The 24,447-nt window shown below is 35.0% G+C and overlaps 1 protein-coding gene across 3 annotated transcripts in view; it reads left to right on the top strand.

Moving 5' to 3' along the window:
• The window catches only part of RABGAP1 (RAB GTPase activating protein 1), a 156,864-nt gene that overhangs the window by 46,289 nt on the left and 86,128 nt on the right, over nucleotides 1-24,447 (top strand). For all 3 annotated transcript variants that reach the window (XM_027614632.2, XM_027614631.2, XM_027614634.2), the window contains 9 exons: nucleotides 406-640; nucleotides 1,558-1,762; nucleotides 3,661-3,835; nucleotides 4,380-4,537; nucleotides 10,299-10,409; nucleotides 10,788-10,854; nucleotides 11,541-11,643; nucleotides 12,558-12,727; nucleotides 23,054-23,228. In XM_027614632.2, the coding sequence (XP_027470433.1) occupies nucleotides 406-640; nucleotides 1,558-1,762; nucleotides 3,661-3,835; nucleotides 4,380-4,537; nucleotides 10,299-10,409; nucleotides 10,788-10,854; nucleotides 11,541-11,643; nucleotides 12,558-12,727; nucleotides 23,054-23,228 (1,399 nt within the window). The remainder of the gene's footprint in view (nucleotides 1-405; nucleotides 641-1,557; nucleotides 1,763-3,660; nucleotides 3,836-4,379; nucleotides 4,538-10,298; nucleotides 10,410-10,787; nucleotides 10,855-11,540; nucleotides 11,644-12,557; nucleotides 12,728-23,053; nucleotides 23,229-24,447) is intronic.

Below are 24,447 nucleotides of genomic sequence, written 5' to 3'. Positions count from 1 at the left end.
ATGATAACTTTTGCAAGCAAACACATTTTCCCTGTTTCTTAAAGATTAAAGAAGCCCCTAAAGATACGCCTCTTAACAGATTATTTCTCACCAGACAAGTAAGATTACAGATATTTTAATTGTTAGTTGACGCCACTGTAGAAAAGTTTCAGGAACACTGTCACATACATTTCTGGGCAATAATCTCAAATTCACTATACACTTTTTCCATGAAAAAAGAATTAAGAGAGCAGCTGCAGCTCTTATTTATTGCAGATCCTGATTTATTCTGTTTTTGAAAAACATTCAGAAGATATCTTTGTATCAAAAGAAATGCTGATGATTTTCTCTAGAATACGGACCCATTTGAATTAGTACTGGCCTTTCTTTCTCACTTTGCTGATTGTGTGTATTTGTGACCCTTAGATTATAGGGAATGGAAGTGAGCAGCAGCTGCAAAAAGAGCTAGCAGATGTGCTGATGGATCCTCCAATGGACGACCAGCCAGGGGACAAGGAACTTGTGGAAAGGTCGCAACTGGATGGTGAAGGAGATGGACCTCTTTCTAACCAACTCTCAGCTTCATCCACCATTAACCCTGTGCCATTAGTAGGGCTCCAAAAACCAGAGATGAGCTTGCCAGTGAAACCTGGACAAGGAGGTTAGGACTGCTGCATTGCTTGCTTAACTGAAGGTTATTGTTTTTAATATGTGAGTGCCTACCCTATACTAGGTTTGATTCAGAGCAAGCAAAAACCATTATCTGTGTTTTCTAGAATGTTCAGATTCTAGATTTAGGAGGATGTGAGAAGGGTAGGTATATGTACCATTCTCATTTCCCTTTAAATGTATGTCATTGATATCAAAGGAAGAGATAACAGCAGTTAAATGACATTGAGGAAGTCTTATTTCAGAACGTTTCAAGATTTTTCCAAGGAAGAAGGAATTTGAGTACAGTGTTGGAGATGTGGAGGAGTAATGCTAGGGGAAGAGATATTTGCTGCAGGTCTGTATAGATAGCTCTTTGGGAGTAGTTGCCAGGTTTTTTTTAAAAGGGAGCCAAAAGGCACCACAGAAGAGGAGGAATAGGGGAATTATAAAGGCTCATTGGGAAAAATAGAGTGTTAAAACTATGCAGCTTTATTGGGAAAGGGAAACCACGGGTATTGGGAGAACATTAAGTGGCTAAGATGATGAATGAGAGAAATAAAGCAATACAGATCAGGAAGAAGACAGAGATAGGATTTTTCACAGTGGCAAAATGCTAAATATATTTTTGACCTAAATGTAAATTATAAAGTCAAAACAAATTAGAAGAAGCAAAAATGTAAATCAGATCTAACTGCAGATCACATTTTAGATTTGGGAATGACAGTAAAGCAATCCCTAAAAATTTTGGTGTTAGTGACAGTTTTAATGTGAAATTTCTGGCTTTAATGGGCAGTTCTTCTGGGGCAATGACATATTATCTCATTAGTTCTTAATTTTAGACCTAAGTGTAACTTTTAGGTTTTTACTTGGTATTCATGTCAACAAAATACTAAAATGAAAGTAACTTTCCATTACCATTTCTTTCAGATTCTGAAGGGTCAAGTCCTTTCACACCAGCTGCTGATGAGGACAGTGTAGTTTTCAGCAAACTAACTTATTTAGGCTGTGCCTCAGTAAATGCTCCCAGGAGTGAAGTGGAAGCCTTAAGGATGATGTCCATCTTAAGAAGCCAGTGTCAGATTTCCCTAGATGTAACCCTGTCAGTGCCGAATGTATCTGAAGGAACTGTGAGGTAAGACCAGTTTCTTGAAATGTTCAGATCAGATTTCTGCCCTACAGATTTAGAAAGAAGCGGTAGTGAACAAAATACATAATTATTTTATTCATGTAATGTTTAATTCACCTGGCACTTATGTCTTCCAAGGATTGTGACCCAGATGAAAATTAGTCACTCATTTGAACAGTTTTTTATATTCTTCCCCACCCTAGTTGTGTGTGGTACATTAAAAATTTAAATGTTTTGGAGATAACATATTGAAATATGTTGATCTGAAAGTATATATATTTCCTCTGTTCCACCAGTACAGATACTAGCTTAACACAGTAGTTCAGTATGAAGTTTCATATTGAATCTAACAGAACATATTAGAATCAATAATAATATTGACATATCAGAATCAGCATTTTTTAAAAGATTTATTTATTTTAGAGCATGCACACACGAGTAGGGGAAGGGGCAGAGGAAGAGGGAGAGAGATTCCTCAAGTAGACTCCCCACTGAGCATGGAGCCTGATGCAGGGCTCGATCCCAGGACCCTGAGATCATGACCTGAGCCAAAATTAAGAGTCGGATGCTTAATAGACTGAGCAGCCCAGGTGCCCCGTTAATGTGAAACTTCTCATAAAATTTGTTTAGTGCTCATTTCTATGTCCTTCTTAGTAGTTATTACCCAGCTGAAGTTATACTTTGTTCTGATACATTTTAATTCTGTAGACATACAAAAACCAGTTTCTCTTGCCCATGTTTCCAGAGTTTTCATGAAAGTGCCTTTGAATGTGAATTAGGTCCCCTTCCTGTGTATTTCCATTATGCACAGGGACCCTTGGGCTTTCCTCATTAATGGCCCTGCCCATTTAGTGTTGAAATTGCAGTTTCTTTTCATTACTTTCATATTTGTGTCTTAAGCGTCCAGAACAGAACCTGGAATATTGTAGGTATCATGGAAGTATTTGTGAACCAATACATATTTGAATGAATGACACACCTTTGATTTTCAGTAAATGGCATCCTTTTGATTTTAGTAATTATCTTTTTTTAGGTGTTAACATTTTGTACACTCTTATTTGCCATGAATCAGAAGAATATGTTTCACTCTGAGAAAGTACATCAGTTTTTTATTTTTTAAATAATACAGCAGATTAGGTCATTTTTTAGGAGGTAATGAGAAACACAGCTTTAATGATTCATTTTGGTAGTCTAATTTACCCATTGATCTAGTCTTTATTTAGGTACAGACTATATAGGAGAAACCTGTGTACTTATTCTTTGTCTTTCTGCTTGCCTCCCTAAAGCATAAGATTATGTAGGTTTTAATACCATGGAATTATGTAATTAATAACTTCAGGAATCTACATATGACTTTTTTTTTTTTAAAGATTTTATTTTATTTGACAGGTAGAGACACAGAGAGGGAACACAAGCAGGGGGAGTGGGAGAGGGAGAAGCAGGCCTCTCGCCCAGCAGAGAGCCCGATGCGGGGCTCGATCCCAGGACCCTGAGATCACGACCTGAGCCGAAGGCAGACGCTTAACGACTGAGCCACCCAGGCGCCCCCACATATGACTTACTTATTAAGACTTAAGATTGGGGCACCTGGGTGGCTCAGTCATTAAGCGTCTGCCTTCGGCTCAGGTCATGTTCCCAGTGTCCTGGGATCGAGCCCCTCATCAGGTTCCCAGCTCGGCGGGAAGCCTGCTTCTCCCTCTCCCACTCCCCCTGCTTGTGTTCCCACTCTCGCTGTCACTCTCTGTCAAATAAATAAAAAAAAAAACAAAAACAAGAATATGATTAGCATACCAAAAATGGTTTATATGATCTTGCTAGAATGATGAGTCTCAAATCATAATATGGATATAGTGAAAATAGTCCATAATCTCTCTAAGCTCTCTGTAACTTTTTTTCCTGAACAGACTCTTAGATCCTCAGACAAACACTGAAATAGCAAACTACCCTATCTACAAAATCCTGTTCTGTGTCAGAGGGCATGATGGAACTCCTGAGAGTGACTGTTTTGCTTTCACTGAAAGTCATTACAATGCAGAGCTCTTCAGAATACATGTCTTCCGGTGCGAAATACAAGAAGCTGTAAGTCCTTACCAGAAAAGTGTCTGCAAATGAAACTTCACCTGTACCCTCACTGTGTTGAAGTTAATTGCGGTATTTATTATGGTCACTTAATAAGCCAAATGAAATTCGTTGCTGTTTTATTCATCCCAGCCTGATGGGCTGAAATATAAAGAAACTAGAAGTTTGGGTAACCAGAACCTTGTTGCTAAGAGTGTCAGAGACTAAGAGTGACACATTTCCAAACTGTTCTTTTAAAGCTAATCTTGTAGGATTTTTTTTTATTTATAATATATTCAGAATGTTTTTAACAATTTTGGAAATTATTTTTCAGTTGGATTTCTTGTGTTTATAACCATTTCTTTTTTAAAACCCCTTCTCTGGCCATTTTTAGTGTTGCTTGCTTTCTAGGCCTAACAAATTATTTACCAAAAGAAATCCATGGGGGAAAGATGAATTATCCCCCACCCCCAACACACACACACAAAATAGGTAACCTTCAGCCTTAATAAAGGTTATTTTGTTTTTTCTGGTAACAGCCCATTTTCTAACTTGTCTGTTGTAGGTAAGCCGGATACTTTACAGTTTTGCCACTGCCTTCCGCCGTTCCGCCAAGCAGACCCCACTTTCAGCAACTGCTGCACCCCAAACTCCTGACAGTGACATCTTTACCTTCTCTGTGTCTTTAGAAATAAAAGAAGATGATGGTAAAGGTTATTTTAGGTAGGGTATTTTATTCTGCCTTTTTTTTTTCAAGTTTGTATTAACATGCTGTATCTGTGGTTCAAGGGAAACTCTGGGTCAGATTATATAACTTTCATGTATAAAATGATTGCTTTTATAGGTAGAGTTTTTTTATATTGTAAATGATAAAAGGAAATAGGCAAATTTGCAGAGGAAAGATTTTTTTATTTAAATTTTTAAAAATTTTAATTTCAGTATGATTAACATGCAGTGTTATATTAGTTTCAGGTACGTAATACAGTGCTCGCTTCGGCAGCACATATACTAAAAATAGGTACATAATACAGAGATTTAAAAACTATAGTCAGCACTCATCACAATAAGTGGTTTCTTAAAACCCATCACCAGTTTACCCATCCCACTCACCTCCCTCCCTCTGGTAACTATCAGTTTGTTCTGTATAGTTAAGAGTCTGATATTTGAGTTGTCTCTTTTTACCTTTGTTCCTTTTGTTTCTTAAATTCCATGTGTAATTGAAATCATATGGTATTTGTGTTTCTCTAATTATGGAAGCAGCCCAAGTGTCCATCAATAGATGAATGGATAAAGAAGATGTGATACATATAATGGAATATTGTTCAGCCATAAAAAAAGAATGAAATCTTGCCATTTGCAAAAGCATGGATGAGGTTATAATGCTAAGTGAAATCAGAAAAAAGCTGATTTCTTTTCATTTTTTGTCTTTTTTATGGCTGAGTAATATTCCATGGTATGCATTTTTGTGTATACACACACACCCCACATCTTCTTTATCCATTCATCTACTGATGGGCACTTTGGGCTGCTTTCCTGATTGGGCTATTTAAGTAATGCTTCAGTAGACATAGGGGTGCATATATCTTTTGGAATTAGTGTTTGTATATTCTTTGGGTAAATACCCAGTAGGGAAATTACTGGATCATAAGATAGTTCTGTTTTCCACAGTGGCTGCACCAGTTTGCTTTACCCCAGTAGTGCACCGGGGTTCCGTTTTCTCCATATCCTCACCAACACTTGTTATTTCTTGTCTTTTTTGATACTAGCCATTCTGACAGGTGTGAGGTGGTATCTTATTGTGGTTTTGATTTGCATTTCCCCAATGATGAGTGATGTTGAGCATCTATCTTTTCATGTGTCTGTTGGCCATCTGTATGTCATCTTTGAAGAAATGTCTTTTCATGTTTTCTGTCCTCTTTTAAATTGGATTATTTGTTTTTTGGGTGTTGAATTGTATAAGTTCTTTTTTTTTTTTAAGATTTTATTTATTTATTTGTCAGAGCAAGCACACAAGCAGGGGCAGCAACAGGCAGAGGGAGAAGCAGGCCCCCCACTGAGGAGGGAGCCCGATGCGGGACTCGATCCCAGGACCCTGGGATCATGACCTCAGCCGAAGGCAGGTGCTTAACTGACTGAGCCACCCAGGTGTCCTGTATAATTTCTTTATATACTTTGGATACAAACCCTTTATTGGATGTATCATTTGCAGATATCTTCTCCAGTTCAGAAGGTTGGCTTTTAGTTTTGTTGATTGTTTCCTTTACTGTGCAGAAGCTTTTTATTTTGATGTAGTCACAATAGTTTATTTTTGCTTTTGCTTCCCTTGCCTTAGGGGACATATCTAGAAAAATGTTGCTGTGACCAGTGTCAGAGAAGTTACTACCTGTGCTCTCCTCTAGGATTTTTATGGTTTCAGATCTCACATTTAGGTCTTTAATCCATTTTGAGTTTATTTTTGTGTATGGTGTAAGAAGGTGGTCCAGTTTCATTGTTTTGAATATTCCTGTCCGGTTTTCCCAACACCATTTGTTGAAGAGATGGTCTTTTTCCCATTGTATATTCATTACTCCTTGTCTAAGATTAATTGACCATATAATTGTGGGTTTATTTCTGGGCTCTCTATTCTTTTCCATTGATCTATGTGTCTGTTTTTGTGCCAGTACCATACTGTTTTGCTTACAACAGCTTTGTCATACATTTTGAAATCTGTGATTTGATACCTTCACTTTTGTTCTCCTTTTTCAAGATTTCTTTGGCTAATTCAGAGTTTTTTATGATGCCGTACAAATTTTAGGATTATTTGTTGTAGTTCTGTGAAAAATGCTGTTGGTATTTTGATAGAGATTGCATTAAATCTGTAGATTGCTTTGGGTAATATGGACATGTTCTCCCAATCCATGAGCATGAAATATCTTTCTGTTTGTGTTATCTTCAGAGCATAGGTCTTTCACTGTTTTGGTATTTTACTGTTTTTGGTGCAGTTGTAAATGGCACTGTTTTCTTAATTTCTCTCTTCAAGAGGCAAGATTTGAAGAATTTTAAAGCTATTAAAAAATTCTTTCGGTGGGGAAATATGTCACGTTACTTTGTTCTTCTAGACTCAAAGTAACTGGCCGACTGCTGTTATGAAATATGACAGAAGCTAAGCCTGCTGGATTTGTAGCTGGTTAATTTGTTTTAATAATCTAAAGATCTTAAGGCTGTTGACATCAGGTTTTCCATTATAGTTTATCTGAACACATTGGGGATGAGGAGAAATGAGGTGTGTGTCTGAAGTCTTAACCTTGCATGTATGGTCAGAAATAATTGGTTTGGGCTTTTAAGTAAAATGGTACTTTTTTTGAGTAGTGGAAAGAACCCTAGAATAGAAATAAAGACTTAGATTTAGTTAATTATTGCTGCTATTAACACTGTGAACTTTTCCAAGTTTCTTTATCTCCTGGCAGTAGTTCCCTTACTTAGAAAATAAGCTGGCTAGACTCTAAAGTGCTTTCTAACTTTAAAATACTACGGTCACGAGATGATTGTTTTGTTTTGTTTTGTTTTTAACCCATATCACACATTAGGTGCTTCTTGGATCATAATTGACAGTTGCATATTCAAAGTCTCTTTCCTTCATGACTACCTCATAAAATGGGTAAAATAAAATAGCATTAAAATGTGAGTGATTTCTACTATTTTGCTTTCAAATTAGAAAGCACAATGATGACTGGTTTATTTATTTGAACAACTGAGAACTCTTGGTCTCCCTGCAAAAATTTTTGGAATTCTCATGCCATCTGGTGGCCGATTTCATTTACAATGCAGCTTCAACTTTGATTTGTGCACTGAAGTATTAGACACTGTATCTGTGCCCTCTCATCAGCTGTATTTCTGTTCTCACAGCAACTGTTGGGATGTGCTGCTTCCCACAGTATGTATGCCTGCCCCAGGAAGTGGAAATTATAATCTATAAAGTTTGTAACAATTTTTTTCCTTTTTAAGGAACAAAAGTTTCTTTAAACTGCATTTTTCCCCTTTAGTAAAGAAATTTATGTAGATCCCATTTATAAATTTCAATTACAAATAGGAACGATGTCTAAGATCTCTCAGAAGCACTAGAACTAGTTCTCTTGCTTTTGGACTCAGGCATGTTCAAGGTAGAATGGTCGTAATCACAATCATCCCTGTTCTGTTCACCCTCATACCAAGGAAATGCTATACAGAAAATCCCTAGATTGTCATTTGCTCTTCACATTTGTCAGGGCTTTGTTCTTTTTTTGTTACATGGTTTTATTGAATTTGTAGTTTATAGTAGAAAATAGTGTTTTGTGGCCTTATTATAGTGATGAACTTATTGAAAAGTAAGCCTCTTTTTATCAGATTTGAACTGGCCAAATGCAGTTGTTTTTTCCAGTAATTCTGTAATATGTCCAGGAATTTATTTGCAGAAACATCATCGAGGTACTTAAAGAATTATCAAGATGGATGTTCCCCCTTAATACTGTTTATAATAACAAAATTAAAAAGTGGAAATTAAATGTTCACCAGAATAATTAAAATATGCATTTCACAATATATACAAATGTCAAAGCATTGTTATTCACCTCAAATTAATATAATGTATGTTCATTATATTTCACTAAGAACATAATACAGTGATATACCATATGACTTAACACCTATCCAAAAAATACAGGTATATGTAAGTAACCATAGCACAAGATAGATTTACTCTAACATAAATACAAAGTATTGTGACAAGAATTAATGCTCTTCTTTTCATCCTTGGAAAAGTATAATTCTTATATTATTAATGTTAGAAACCTACTTTCAATTTAGCCCTTAGGAAGATGGAGCGTTTTCATTTATACCATTCAAAGCACTTTTTTGTTTTATTTATTCTACCATATAACCCTATTAGGTATGCTGGGTATTTCATACTTTCCTTGTTTTATAAGTAAAGAAGCCCAGGGATGTTAAGCCTGGATCTCAGTATTGTAATTTATATAGTAGGAAGTCAATGTAGAATTATTGGGGTGGATCTATTCAATGATACGATGACAAGACTAGAAATAAAATCTAAAATCTAAACTCCCTGACAGCAGTGAAGTGAACTTCACTCTTTACAGTCTCCACTCTGCTTCCTGTTAATGTGGCTTTTCCTTGTACTTCAGCATTAGGACACCAGAGACAACTTTATATCTGTTGTTGTTTTAAATACTGCTAAGAGATGGGATTATATTTATTTCTGTGTCAGCATCTGCTGAACATAAAGACTAGTGTATCTGTTATCAGTTGAAAATTGAGATCTGTCTATATCCCTATAGGTGAAAATTCTGTCAGTCATAAATATTGAAGTTTGGTATGCAGAAGTTTTTCTTTGTACATGTTTGTCATTTCCAGACTCCTTTGCTAAGATTCTTTGGTTTTCTTTTCTTTTTTTTTTTAAGATTTTATTTTAAAGTAATCTCTATACCCAACATGGGGCTTGAACTTATAACCGTGAGGTCAAGAGTCACATGCTCCACTGACTGAGCCAGCAAGGCACCCCGATTCTTTGATTTTCTTATCTTAGTTTGATAATAGAGTGTTTTTGAATTGGTTACTCTATAAATACAGATGGTCTTCAAACTAATTTTATTTAAAAAAAACACAACAAAAAACAGACAACTAATTTAATTTTTCAGAGCCACTTTTTCGTTTGAGTAGGTACCTAGAACTCTCACGTAGCCTTTTATAGTATCTTTTAATGGTTCTGCTACCATTATTTTATAGTTGTACACTACGAAGACATAATTTGTATTTGCTGCATATTGGCTGATTGCCATTGGCAGATGTTTGCTTTTGAGAACAAAGGAACCAGAGAAAGTGGTGTGTGGGAGAGTAGGGGATTATTTTGGTAAACTCTAATTTTAAGAATATTTTCAACTTTTTTCTTAAGGTGATGTTTAACTATATCATTAGTATTATTTTTATAGTTATTGCACAGGTGAATAATAAGGTTATCACTGCTTAAGGGAAACATTAAGCAACAGCTTACTGTTGGCCTTAATTTTCCTTATCTCTATTATTTTTTGAAGGTACCTTGTTTTGGAATTCAAAGGATGTTTAAGTATTTTTTCTTTATTACATATTTAAACAAATAAGGCAATAAATATTTGTAAAAAAAAATGACTAAATTGAAAGGAAAGAAAACTAATGTTTTTTTCAGTGCCTACGTGCTAGATGCCATGCTAAGTCAGATATCTAACTTAATTTCACAACAGAAAATTAAATTAAAGCCACATTTTAGGGAGCATGAGTTTTTTCTAGCTCTTACAATTGTTTAGTGGATTACATACAGTAATGATAATATTTTCACATCAAGAGGTAGATGATTTTTAAATTTCTGTGATGACTTGAAAACCAGGCATACAAAAGAATCCTAGATTCAAGAGAGGTTGTTCTAGTATATGTCACAAGAAAATACTTTGCAAAATTAATGAAACATGTTGTTCTACAGTGCAGTTCCTAAAGAGAAGGACAGACAGTGCTTTAAACTTCGCCAAGGAACGGATAAGAAGATTGTCATCTATGTGCAACAAACAACTAATAAAGAACTGGCCATTGAAAGGTAAACATTTTTAGTAAATTCAGCTTAAATATAAATTCTGGTTTTTATCCAGTGGAGTAACCATATACTATATTCAAAAATATATTTGCAAAAATTTTGTTCTCTGGGGAATTCTTTTTGTTTTTGAAGTGAGTACTTCGTTCACTTTGAATTAGCTCCCATAAATCGTCAGCTAATATGCTGACTTCAGCTATGTGATAATAAAAGACAAGAGAATTGGTTTCTGTAAGTAAAAGAAGTAAGGTTATTTGGGCAATGCTAATTTATTGATAATTTTAATGTGTCCTTTATCCATCAATAAGAATTTTAAATGACCTAGTTTAAATGTCTTTTTTGTGTTATCTTTCTTCCAAATTTATGCCTGTTCTTTCTTTGCAGGTGTTTTGGTCTTCTCCTTAGCCCAGGAAAAGATGTACGAAATAGTGACATGCACTTGTTAGATTTGGTAAGGATTGCTTTTCTTTTTAAGGTTATACACTATTTCCTTGATAAAGGTTTCACTTTATCTCACTTGAATCTGATGGTAAAGCACTTTTGTGAAGGTGTTCTTGTGAGCTGTAATAGCAATAAACAAAGATAAAGAATTTCCTTATTTCTGACTTAATATTTACTAGTCTGACCTTAGATCTATTTAGTCTCAGCCTCGGTTTCTTCACTGTATAATGGTGAATAATCCTTATTTATAATTTAAAGTTGAAGTTGGAATCAAAGAGAAAGTTCGTGAGGGAAGTGTTTACAAACTATCATGAGTTTTTTAAAAGTAGGTGGTATTAGTATTGTTGCTATTTGAAAATCTTTATTTTCAAAACTAAAATTTATGTGATAATTATGCACTTGACAGAAGAACTCAGCATAGATTCAGGTGGTACATTTCTCTAAATTTGCAGAATTTGATATGATTTATAAGCATTTACTTTATAATTTTTCAGGAGCAATTGCAAAAATAATTGGCACATCTTTAATTTTAACTGCAGTCGTCTCATTCACATATATTTCTGCTTTTTAAAAAATATCTGACCCTCTTTCATATTTTTACATTTTTATGACTCCTGTTTTTTAAAGGCAGCAAAATGGGAACTAGCTGTTGTTCCTTTATTTGGCATTAATGTTTGTTTTTACTATTTTCTTTAGGAATCTATGGGCAAAAGTTCAGATGGAAAGTCCTATGTTATCACTGGGAGCTGGAATCCAAAATCTCTACCTTTTCAAGTTGTAAATGAAGAAACTCCTAAAGGTGATGCAGATTATTGATATCATGAACAGAAATTTTAGTCCCAAAAAGATATCCAAACCTTAGGACCACTTATTTGACAAATATCAGTGTTTTTTAATTCTGGTGAAACCAAAGAACTTGTATAGGTCTTTGAATTTATTATTAAATTTGACCTATAAACAAAGTATCATTTTTCCCCACTTATTTTTCCCTCCCTCTCAATTTTTCACTTCCCTGCTTCCTTTTTCTATTCATGTACTTATTTATATACAGAATTCTAAATTTTATTTTTATGGAGAGATAATATATGTACATATGGTTAAAAATTAAAAGGATATAGAGGGGAAAGTAAAAATTGACCATAGTCCTCAGGGCCCCATCCCAAGAGGACCATTGTGATCAGTTTCTTATGTAGCTTTTCAGATATTTTGTGCAGAAACCACCTTTTTCAAGTTATTTCCTACTCTTCCTGAATGCCATTTAGTGGCTGTATAATATTCTATCCTGAAAATGTAACATTATTTGCTTAACTAGTGCCTCCTGTTGAGCATTTATTTTTTTCCCCTTCATTTTTACTCATAGCACTATAGATAAATGGGTAAGTTAACCAAGATTTTAAAAGTTGAGAATTCCCAGTGTTGGTGAGAGTGGCATGAAGAGGCCATATGCCACTTTTGCAGATCAGTCTGACAGACATTTCATAAACTTTTATGTAATGCTGTCACTAATTCCAAGGAGTCTACCCAAGCAAAGAATTCTCAATACAGAAAAAGGGTTTTCAAAACAGCAATTTATCTGATTATTCTAGATTTTGATTTAATTAATGGATTACCTTAAGCTATCTTGAAAGTTTGTGAGAAAAGTAATTTTACATTAATTATATGAGCAAAGATATTTCCATTTTTTTATTTGCTTCTCCCCCCCTCTCTTTCTAGATAAAGTGCTGTTTATGACCACAGCTGTTGATTTGGTAATAACAGAAGTACAGGAGCCTGTTCGATTTCTCATAGAGACAAAAGTCCGTGTTTGCTCACCTAATGAAAGATTATTCTGGCCCTTCAGCAAACGTAGTACTACTGAAAATTTCTTTTTGAAACTAAAACAGGTACTACGCTTTTCTATAAATATGGGAGGGAGGTATAGATAAGAAAGGAGAAACTATTTTTGAGGCTGATATATCGTCAAGCTATCACTTAACATCTTTAAACAGTCATGTGTATTTTAAACATATTAAGAGGAAAAATTGTCTTTTATTTTTACCCACGTATTTATCATTTTTCTTGCTCTTCATTTCTTCCTCAAGAACCAGGTACCTGTCTGATCTTACTTGCCTTCAATCTGAAGAACTTACTTTAACATTTCTTTTAGTGTCGATCTACTAAAGTCATTAACTCTTAGACTTCTTTATCTGAAAATGTTTTTATTTCACCGTCATTCCAGTGGGATATTTTCACTGGCTGTAGGATTCTGGGTTGACATTTTTTTTCTTCTAGCACTTAGAGATGTTCTCTCACAGTTGCCTGGCTCTCATTGTTTCCCATGTGAAGTCAGCATGCATTTATTGATACTGTTTCTCTGTATGGAATGAGTCATTGTTTCCTGGCTGCTTTTAAAATTATTTTTTATCTTTGGTTTTCAGACATTTAAATATGATGTGTCTTAGGCATGTGATTTTTTGTCTTCCTTGTGATTTGCTGATCCTCTTGAATTTTTTTTTTTTATTTATTTGACACAGAGAGAGAGGGAGGGAGGGGGCATACAAGCAGGAGAAACCGGAGAGGGAGAAGCAGGCTCCCCCCCTGAGCAGGGAGCCTGATGCGGGGCTGGATCCCAGGACCCTGGGATCATGACCTGAGCCGAAGGCAGATGCTTAACCTACTGAGCCACCCAGGTGCCCCTGAGCTTCTGGAATTTTTAAGTTTTGTTAAAATATTTGTTTTGTTTTGACCAATTTTGAGGAAAATCTGGTTTATTATTCCTTTCAACCTTTTTTCCTGCCCCATCTCTCTTTTCTCTCATAGGATTCCAGTTATGTATATTTTAGTCCTTTTGATATTATCCTGCAGATCTCTAAGGCTCTGTTTCTAATTAAATAATTTTTTTTCCGTTTTTTTCTTCAGGTGGGATATCATTTAACTGTCTTTTGACATGTCTTAAAGCTGGCTTGCCCCTCTGTTTTATCATCCCCAATTTTCTGTTAAGTCCATTCAATGAATTTTTTTTTAATTTCAGATCTTGTACTTTTTATTTCTAGAATGTCCATTTGATTCTTTTTTTATAGTTTATTATGAGACTTCCTTTGTTCTTTCAAGAAGATTTTCTCTTACGTCCTTGAGCATAATTATAATATTGCTACTTTAAAAATCCTTAACTGCTAATTCTAATGTCTGGTGAGTCACATTTTCCTGTTTCTTTGTCTAGCAATTTTGGATTGTATGTTAGACATTTTTAATAATAGATTATTATAGCCTATTATGTTATGGTCTCTTCTGAGTATCAGTTTAAAAAAAAAAACTGTCAGTTAATTTGGTCAAAGTCAAATTCCATACTCTCTTTTACCTGTGGTGGGCAGCAGAGGAAATCTGTTTCCTTTTTGCTTTTTTGGCCTCAGATGCCCCACTACCTTTCCTTTTTTTTTTGCTTTCCTTTGTATTAAAACTTCTTGGAAAAAAAAAGTCCATAGTGACCTAAATTGCTAAATCTAGTGGTCAGTCTGAGTCTTCATAGTCCTTGGCCTTTGAGCAGTATATAATACGGATGATCACTCCCCTCTTCCTTATCCCTCTTTCACTTAGCCTTCAGGACATCTCACATTTACCTCACCCCCACCAATCCCTAGAATGCTCTCCTTGCCTGTCTTTACTGTCTCAGTTCATGGACATCTTCTCCTAATTGTTGCTGAGGCCAAGAATTTTACTTTCATTTTTCACACCCCATATCCAGTCAGTCAGGAAATTCTATTTACTTTCAAAATCTGTCTAGACTCTGGCTGCTTCTTACAACTTAGATTACACTAACCTTATATGAATTGTCACCTTTACCTGAGCTACTGTAGTAGCCTCTTCACATCTCCCTCTTTTTTTGCCTTCCTTCATATATTCTCAACACAGCAGCCTAAGATCAAATCAGATCACTTTTCTGCTCATAACTCTTTAAACCTGTTCTACTCTGTAAAAGCCAGAGTCCTTTCAGTGGCTCCTAAGACCACTGAAAGGTGGTCTACTGCCTGTTATACCATGAACGAATTTCTCTCTGACCGCTCTTCTTCCTTGCTGCTTCTGCTCTAGCCGTGCTCTCGGGGCCTTCGCTATTAACAGTTTCTTCTGCCTTAAATGCTCTTCCCATTTCCCACTTGCTATTATTCATCTCTTTCAGGTCCTCATCTTCTTCAAATCTGTGCTCAGATTGACATCTTCATAATGCCTGACTGCCACACGTAACACTGCAGTTTGTCTGCTCTTAACTTCCAGGATACCATATATACTTATATATATTATATACTATATGCATAATATACTTAATTTTATTTTGCTTATTATCTATTTTCCCCGTTAGAAACCTCTACTAGGGCAGTAGAGGTTCCTGATCTGCCTTGTTCACTGATTTATCCCAAGCATCTAAAACATAGTAGTTCTTTATAAATAGTTGTTGAATTGATTTTATTGACATGTAACTTCAGTCTTGAGTTTTACAAAATTATGATGTTGCTTGTGGATTTACTTGAGTATACTTTCTGATAGCAATAAATATTTTAGTTCCAGTGTATCCAAGTTAGGCCTTTTGGTTATGGTTAGAAAAAGGTGGCAAACAGAACAGGAATAGAGATTTCTCTTCAGTGTTGTCTTAGGAGACAGAAAGTAAACCTGGGCCCCAGCACTGTTCTCCCAGCTCTTCACTGTGGCAGCAGAAAAGCATTAGCATAGGGTTATCAACTAGAAGTTGGCTTTGGAATCAGAGTATATGGATATTACCACTGACTAGCAAGTACCTTCCAACTCTGTGAGCCTGTTTACTCAGCTGTAAAATGGCAGTGATTGAATCTTCCTCATAGTATTATTTGTTACTGAGAAACTATATAACACATTTGGCATATAGTATGTTCTTCATATATTTTACCTATTATTGAGACGGACTGTGGAACCTTAGTGGGGCAGAGAAAGAATAAAAAATAGTAAGTCATTGAGATGCCTGGGTGGCTCAGTCATTTGGGCATCCGACTCTTGATCTCAGCTTGGGTCTTGATCTTAGGGTCGTGAGTTGGGGTCTCCATGCTGGGCGTGGAGCCTAAAGTAAAAAAAAAAATACTAAGTTATGAAATCAAAACAACATCGATTATTATTAGTGGATCAGTCCCAGAAGAAGAACACTTCAGAAAGAAAACCAATTTACAGGTATTATTTTAAAAATTTAAGGAGTAGGGATGATTCTTGAGTGTCTAGAGTAAGAGATGATAAATGGAAATTCTATAATAATTTTAGAACAAATTTATATGTAAGAAAACATTCTCTTTAGAGTTCTGTCTCTTTAATCTTAGTGAACATAAATAAGATTCCTCTGATCTTGCTTTTCCTTTTAGGTCTTATACAACCTTATATTCAAAGACTGCATGAGTTTACAGGAATATTACTTATGTGGTTTGGTCTAATATAGTGTATCTAAGTAGGCTAATAAATGACTTAGGCAGAGTAAAGTAGCCAGAAACACATATACCTGAGACTTAGCCCAATAGACTACTCTAGAATCTCTGTGAAGGTTACAAGCTAAACATAGGCCAAGTTGTCAATATTTTCTTTGCAAAAAGCAGAAGTTTATATGTGGAAGCTAGGGAGGAGAGCAGGGAATTCCTGAGAATAATCTTTCATTTTTTTTCTTATTTGGGTAAGTCTTATTTTGGGGGGGAGGAGTTTTGTGAGGGGTAGGGAATGGGAAAGAAGAGAGAGAGTGTGAAGAATTTGAGCAACTTGTCGCTGTCTTAGTGCACTTAGAGCACTATTAATCTCATTTCTTGTAACATAAACTAAGTTTATTCCCTTCCTTACATTCATGGCATTAAAAAGTAGTAGCTACAGTGGTTGAGAGCCTACTGTGGCCATTACTGTAAGAGCTACCTTGACTTTTTCTGTCTTACATAATTTTTATAGTGATCCAATGAGGATAGTATTTTCATTTTTATAGATCCAGAGATGTAAAATCGATTTTATGGAATGTTGTGTGAACAAGATGCATACCTGAGCTTTCTAAGCATTCTCAGTCAGGATTCTTTCCATAGAAACATCCTCCCTTTGTCTGTCTTTCTGTAAGAGTATTTTTAGGATTTACTTAAATTAAGGAGAATTTAAAATTTTAACCCTTTTGCAGTTCTCATCAGACTGAAAAGGGAACAGTGGTGCAGACCAAATTTTTAAAATATATAGCATATAGTTTCTGTTGTTGTCAGTATGGGAAAATAATTATAGAAAAATTTTTAATACGTGTTTGAAAATTGATTTCTTCCTATCACTAAAATTACCTGATGACTCAGTAACTCCTCTTAAGCATGGAAGCCTTCCCAACTGTGAGTATTATTATATTAAGATGACATCATATTAGAGAAGAAACTTTTAAAATTAGTGGGGAAAGAGGCACCTGGGTGGCTTAGTCGGTTAAAACGTCTGACTCTTGGTCTCAGCTCAGGTCTTGATCTCAGGGTTGTGAGTTTAAGCCCCACATTGGGCTCTGCACTGGGTGTGGAGCCTACTTAAAAAAATAATGGAGAAATAACGATTGTTTTCGTGGATTTAAATATTTAGAATATTGTTTACTAAAAGAGGAAGAAACTGGTTTGAAGACTAGGTTTTCCAACAGTAACATAAAGTGAATTTAAGACCAGCTAAGCATTCTTAAAACTATAGAATTACAGAATTTTATTGCCAAAGAGACTCTAGGTGTCTTAGAATCTTTTATGAAATTATTTTATAAATGAAGCTGATGTCTACAAGACGAAGTATGCGGACAACATCACATAGACAAGTTACTAGTATGACCATATTAGAAACCTGAGCCTCCTATTTCTCTTTGGGGGGTGTGTGTGTGTGCATGCCTGCATACACAGGCATACGCACACATATGCAGTAAACCACTGAACCTCTCAAGGTGAAAAATATGGAAATGCTTTCTCTAATGGAGATCTTCAGCTGCTAAATCAGAGGGCACATGGTATCATGTGGTATTCCGCTATTCCTGGGAAGTGTGATCACTGGGTTAAGGTGGTGACCACTGGATTTCTCCTCTGTAAAAGTAGTTTTTGCATTTAGCAAGTAATATTTGGGGTGGCTCTTTGGCAACTTCCAAATACCCTGTTCCTCAACAATTTTCTAACTAATGGTTTTAGCATCCTTTAGCATTGATGATCCTTCAGTCAGTTGAGTTCATTCACATATTTTCAGTAGTAATTTCACATTACAGGGTTTTCTTTTACATTTATATATGTTTCTAATATTGAATATCTTAAATATAATAACTGCAATATATTTATTTGCTTTATCCTACTTTATCAAAGAATTAAAAAATAACAGTATTGCAGGAAACACCCTTAATACAGATCTTTCTTTTATTGCTCCTAGCAAATTTATAACAAAATCTTTATAAACTTGTAAAATGTTAAGAAAAGTTACTATTATATTTGTTTTTGAAATACAGATTTTAATTACTTAAAATTTCAGTGAGGAGAAACATATTAATACAATTAATCATGGGGTAATTAAGCATTCATTAATAAACTTGTACCATTTCTAAAATATGGATGATGCCACACTGCAATTTGTGTACAACTTACATTGTACAAACTTCTTTTAATTGGAAATAAGACCCATATTTTAATATCAGTTTATAAAAATCAGTATGTAAACATCTAAATGAAAAGGTTTTCAGAATGTTTAGCATATTCTGAACTTTTCTACAGATGCTTAAATTTTGGGAAAAACAATATAACTAATATGTAGGTATAACATAAAAATGGATGTATATAATATGAAATTGAGTCAGTACAGTTTCAAATTCCCATTTGTTGATCTTCATTCCAAAAAAGTCAGTATTGCAATTAATAAACTGTTGAGTGAAGTTTAAGATTTTATGGAACTTTTTTCCCCTTTGAACGTGTTCCAGTATGATTATAAAATGAGTACTGTGTTCAAAAGTTAATTGGAAAAAAATTTTTTTTCATTATAGTTACGTTACCATTTGACATATAGTGAGGTTCATTTGTTTCCATATTTTCAATTTGAGGACTTTGGGTCTTTTATTTGGTTTAATTTTTTGAATATTTAAAATATATACAGTGGTACAAAAGTCAAGATTATGTAAAAATGTACTCAGAAGTCTTAATTTTCATTCATGTTTCTCCATCCAAACCCATAGGTAACCATTATTAGTGGTTTCTGGGTTATCGTCCCAATGTTTCTTTTTGGGAAAATAATAAAATACTCCTATGTATTTTTAACTCCCCCCCCCTTTTTTAAAAGATTTATTTATTTGACAGAGAGAGACACAGTGAGAGAGGGAACACAAGCAGGGGGAGTGGGAGAGGGAGAAGCAGGCTTCCCACTGAGCATGGAGCCCGATGTGGGGCTTGATCCCAGGACCCTGAGATCTTGACCTGAGCCGAAGGCAGACGCTTAACGACTGAGCCACCCAGGCACCCCTTTAACTCCCTTTTTTTAAATACAAACTAGCCTATGTACTGTCCTGCACCTTGCTTTTTTAACTTACTACATCTTGCAGATCATTCCACATCATTTCATAGAGATCTTCCTCATTCTTAATGGCTACATAGTACTTTGTTGTTTGGATGAATCATGATTTGTGATTTTTTAAGTGTCCTCTATTGATGGATTTTTGGATTTTTTTTAATGATTTGCTATTCCAAATAATGTATATAACTTTGTGCATATGTTTTGATTTAATGAAAGTGTATCTTAGAGTAGATAATTTTGCATATGTAATTTTGTTATATTTGCCAGATTTCCCTTTCTCACTGTTGTAATCATAGAGATGAACAGGATATGAGAGTACCTGTTTCTCCACAGGCTTGTCAAGAGTATGTTATGAAACTTAAGGATCTGATGGTAGTCTTAATTTATCCTTTGGGGAATGAAAACAAGCCTTTTTTCATATGTTTAAGGGTGACTTGACTTTCCTTTTCTCTGAACTATCCTTCATATCTTTGGCTTTTTGGTTTTGGCCTTTTTCCTTTTAGTTTTTAGAAGCTTTTTCTGTATTTGAGAGATTAACCCTTTGAGATATAAATTGCAAATATTTCTCCTGGTTTGTCACTTGTCTTATGACTTAAATTATGATGAATCTTTTCAGCTTTTTTTGCCATAATGGTTATATTTTTAGGTACTTGAATTTATCAAGGTTTTCCCTTTAAAGCTTCTGGATTTTGAGTCATAATTAGGAATACTTTCCCTATACCCAATAATAAAGAAATTTACACATTTTCTTCTATTACTTATATGGTTTTGTTTTTCTACTTCTAGATCTTACTCATTAGTGTTTTATTCTGGTGTATGGTGTAAAGTATGGGTCTGCTTTAATCTTTTTCCAAATGGCCATCTACTTGTCCCAAAGCCATTCATTGAATAGTCTGACTTTTCCCCCAGTGATTTGAGATGCCACTTTTTATCATATATCACATTTTCTTGCATGTTTGGACTTTATTCGGGCTTTTATGTTCTCTTTCATGGGTTTTTAGATTACTCATGCACCAATATCACACTTTTAATTATGTAGACTTTATAATATGTTTTAATACCTGATAGGGCTACCTTACCTCCCCAGTTCTTTTGTGGATTTTGCCAGATATTCTTATTTTTCATGTAAACTTTAGATTCAACTTCTGTAGCTCTAGGAAAAAATTGGTATTTTTACTAAGGAGAACTGACATCTTTATTATGTTTAGTCATCTAAGAACATGGTATCTTTCCGTTTATTCAAGTCTATGTTTTTCAAGAGTGATTTTTCAAAAGTTTTTTATTACAGAACATTCAAACACACAGAAATAAAAATGATAGTATAATCAACCCCCATGTACTGTTTCCCAGCTTCAACAATGTATATCATTTTTAATAGCTGGCATTCTTATAAGCAGGGTTCAGTTCATGACTATGTTTATCTGACTTCAAAAGGCAGTTTTCGTATGGGCAGTATAACTCGGGGAAGAGTTTCTAGGTGAGCTGCAATGGTTATCACATTTACATAGTCTCTGAGAATTTTTTTTTTTTTAAATAAAGAGCTGTTGATCTTTGAACTCTTTTAGATAGTAATTAACTGTTTCAGACAGTAATTTGTAACATGAAAAAAGGAAATCCTATTCCCTATCAAAGTGTAATACTTAAAAGTTAAACATAATTAAAATTTAGAATGAACATATGTCATAGATTTTTAATTCAATTCATTAAATATTGAGGGAGCCAGTAAGATGGTAAAACTGACTCTATATATTTGAGGAAATTGAGTCAATATAGTCCTTTTTAAAAAAAAAAATAATGTTAGAACAAGATTGCTAGATCAGAAATAAAACTGGCTAATGTCTTAAAGGTAAGTTTGGGTTATCTTTTCTACTGGACAAATCATTTGCCTATCTATTGGATACAGATCTATAGGTTAATATATAACTTCATAGAGTCTGGGTCTTTAATAGTAAGTAGCTAAGTCAAAATTGTTTATTCATCTAGAAAATTAATCCTTAGGTGGACATGTTAAAACAAAGTTGGCAAACTAGAGTATGTGGGTCAAATCTGGCCTGGCCTTTGTTTTTATAAAGTTTTTTTGGAATATAGCCACACTCACTCACTTAGTGTTTATGGGGGCTTTTGCACCATCGTGGCAGAGTTGAGTAGTTGTGACAGACTAGTGGCCCACAGAGCGTAAAATATTTACTCTTTGGCCCTTTACAGAAAGGTTTACCGACTCCTATATTAAGCAGTGTTTCAGGATGATATTGAAAGGAAGCACACGTTGCCACTAACTTTGGTCTTCCAGGATTGGGATAATTTTTTTAAGAACCTACATGAACATTCAGATGATAAAATCCACTCTGCCTGATATTTTTGTACCTAATGAGCATTTTAATCCCCCCTTCTCTTTCTGTATTTTTACTTTATGCTTGTACATCTTTCTCATTGGTGTAGCCACATTTCTAGTTGTCTTTCTGTCTTTTCCTATAATTCTGCTTTTTCTTCCTGCTCTGTATTTCACTCTTTTTCCCCCTTCTTAAACTGGCTGTGATGTGGAATATTAATATATTTAAATTTGGTACTGGAAAAGTTTTATATTCTTGGTCCTTAATTTTTAATTTAGGTGAATTCAAACTGCTATGTGTTTGCCTCAAAATACAAACCAATTTGAGATACAAAATTTTTATGAATTTCATTAATCTCTTTTGCCACTCACCTCTACCCCCCAACCCCAGTCATAGCTTTCAGTTAAAGAAAAGTTCCCTATACTGCTTTAATTAAGCTAAAGGAGTGGGAAGAGGCATGGAAATAAAAGGACTCTCTTAGTCCTAAACTGTGTTAGAATATTTTAAAACATTTTTTTCAGGGTGCTTGGGTGGCTCATTGAGTTAAGCATCTGACTCTTGATTTCAGCTCAGGACATGATCTCAGAGTCATGACGAGCCCTACGTCGGGCTCAGCACTGGGTGAGGAGCCTGCTTAAGAGTCTCTCTCTCTCTCTCCCTCTGCCCTTCCCCACCTTCTCTCCCTCTCTAAAAAAATAAAAAAAAAAAACAAAAACATTTTTACAGGGATAGTTTTTTTTTAAGATTTTATTTATTTGATAGCTCACGTGAGAGAGAGCATGAGCTGGGGGAGGGGCAGAGAGAAGCAGACTCCCATCTAGCAGAGAGCCCAAGACAGGGCTTGATCCCAGGACCATGGGATCATGACCTGAGCTGAAGGCAGACACTTAACCACCTGAGCCACCTAGGGGCTCCCCTCATCGATAGTTTCTTAAACTAAACTTAAATAAAACTGCAGAATTAGAGTCCTGCTAGCCTATTTTCCTGTGGCTTTTTAAGTCTAAACGTATATTTTTCTATTTAGAAAAGGTTACATTTAGGGGCGCCTGGGTGCCTCAGTTGTTGAGCGTCTACCTTCGACTCAGGTCATAATTCCAGGGTCCTGGGATCAAGCCCCGCGTTGGGCTCCCTGCTCGGCGGGGAGCCCGCTTCTCCCTCTCCCCTGCCCCTGCTTGTGTTCCCTCTCTCATTGTCTCTGTCAAATAAATAAATGATATCTTTAAAAAAGAAAAAAAAGAAAAGGTTACATTTAGTGTAGACATTTCAAAGTAATACCTTTTTATTCTCACATCCTGTATGAAATCAGAAGTGTGGTGCTCAATTAGAAAAATAATTGTACCACTTAGTAAATAATATTTTTTCATCTTCAAGATAAAGCAGAAGGAGAGAAAGAACAATACTGACACTTTATATGAAGTTGTGTGCTTGGAAAGTGAATCAGAGAGAGAGAGGAGGAAAACTACAGCCAGTCCCTCAATTCGCCTGCCACAGTCTGGATCTCAGAGTTCAATGATACCTTCTCCTCCAGAAGATGATGAAGAGGAAGGTAAATTGTAGGGAGAGCTTAATTTCTATCATGGGGTGGTACACCATGCACACCATTATAATTTTATGAGGGAATTGATACTGTGACATAGCATTTGGAATTCTTTCAGTAAATACTTATGAGAATGTACTATATGCAAAGGACCATGGGAGATTCAAAAATGATGAGCACAGGACCTTCTTTAAGATAATTGTAATCAAGTTGGAAAAAAATGAGATTTATAATTAGTGTTTTTTTTAACAATCCGCATGTGCTAGCTTAGTGTATTAGCACATTTTTAGAGCAAACTTGACATAGCTTCCACCTAAATAAATGTTCTCATTTCAACTGGTTCATTTTACAGGGACAATTTCACTTGCCAAAATGTGGCTTCCACACATGACTCTTTCACAAAATATAAGTATTTAAATATACAAATTTATGTTTATATATTATTGGATTTTCACACTGATAAACATTAGGAATCATCCAGTTCTCTTTTTTCTCCTCTTTTTTTTTTTTTATTTAATGGTTATATCCATTAACTAATCTGTCAGTCTCTGTTAAAAGCTACTATATAGAAGTGAGAAGTGGAGAGGAGCAGCACAGGAAAAGCAAAAGTTTGGGAAGCATTTTCTAACCTATAATTTTGTACCAGGACTTTTTATTTTTATAAAGAGGAAAAAAGCTGATTATGATAGAAGGTCATGTGAAGCATGTGTCTATGTGAGGTTCACAGAAAGTGTTCTGAAAATTCATAGAGGAGAATCCATTTTTCATTGTGGGGAGATGTGGTAGGACATCATGACAAGTAGTTTTTGAGCTGGGACTTTTAAAGTTTCTAAAGTAAAATAATATTTTGTTTATATAATCCTCACAAAAATTTTGAAGAACAAGATTTCTATTATCCTTATTTTGCACATAAGGAAATGGTATCTCAGAAAAATGAATTTGCCCAAGGCCACACAACTAGAAATAAGCAAGGAGGATCTTTATCCAGTTCTGAGAGTTAGTCTGAGCTCTCTTTTGTAATCATCTTGGTGCATTTAGTTCATATAAAGCATTTTGAAGTGCAAAGAAGGCACATATATTGTTTTGGGAGAAGTTAGAGATACAATTTAAAGTCTTCCTGCAGAACCAATTAAGTCATGTGTTAAAGCTGGGAAAGTGGAATTGTTCTCACTGTTTGAGACTGCTCTATAGTAGTTTTGAGACTTGTAGTTTACCTTCTAAGTCAACA

This window comes from Zalophus californianus, chromosome 13, assembly GCF_009762305.2.
Source record: "Zalophus californianus isolate mZalCal1 chromosome 13, mZalCal1.pri.v2, whole genome shotgun sequence".
In the NCBI taxonomy this organism is placed as follows: Eukaryota; Metazoa; Chordata; class Mammalia; order Carnivora; family Otariidae; genus Zalophus; species Zalophus californianus.
Note: the sequence above shows the minus strand (reverse complement) of the source record. Positions and strands in the feature narration are given on the sequence as shown.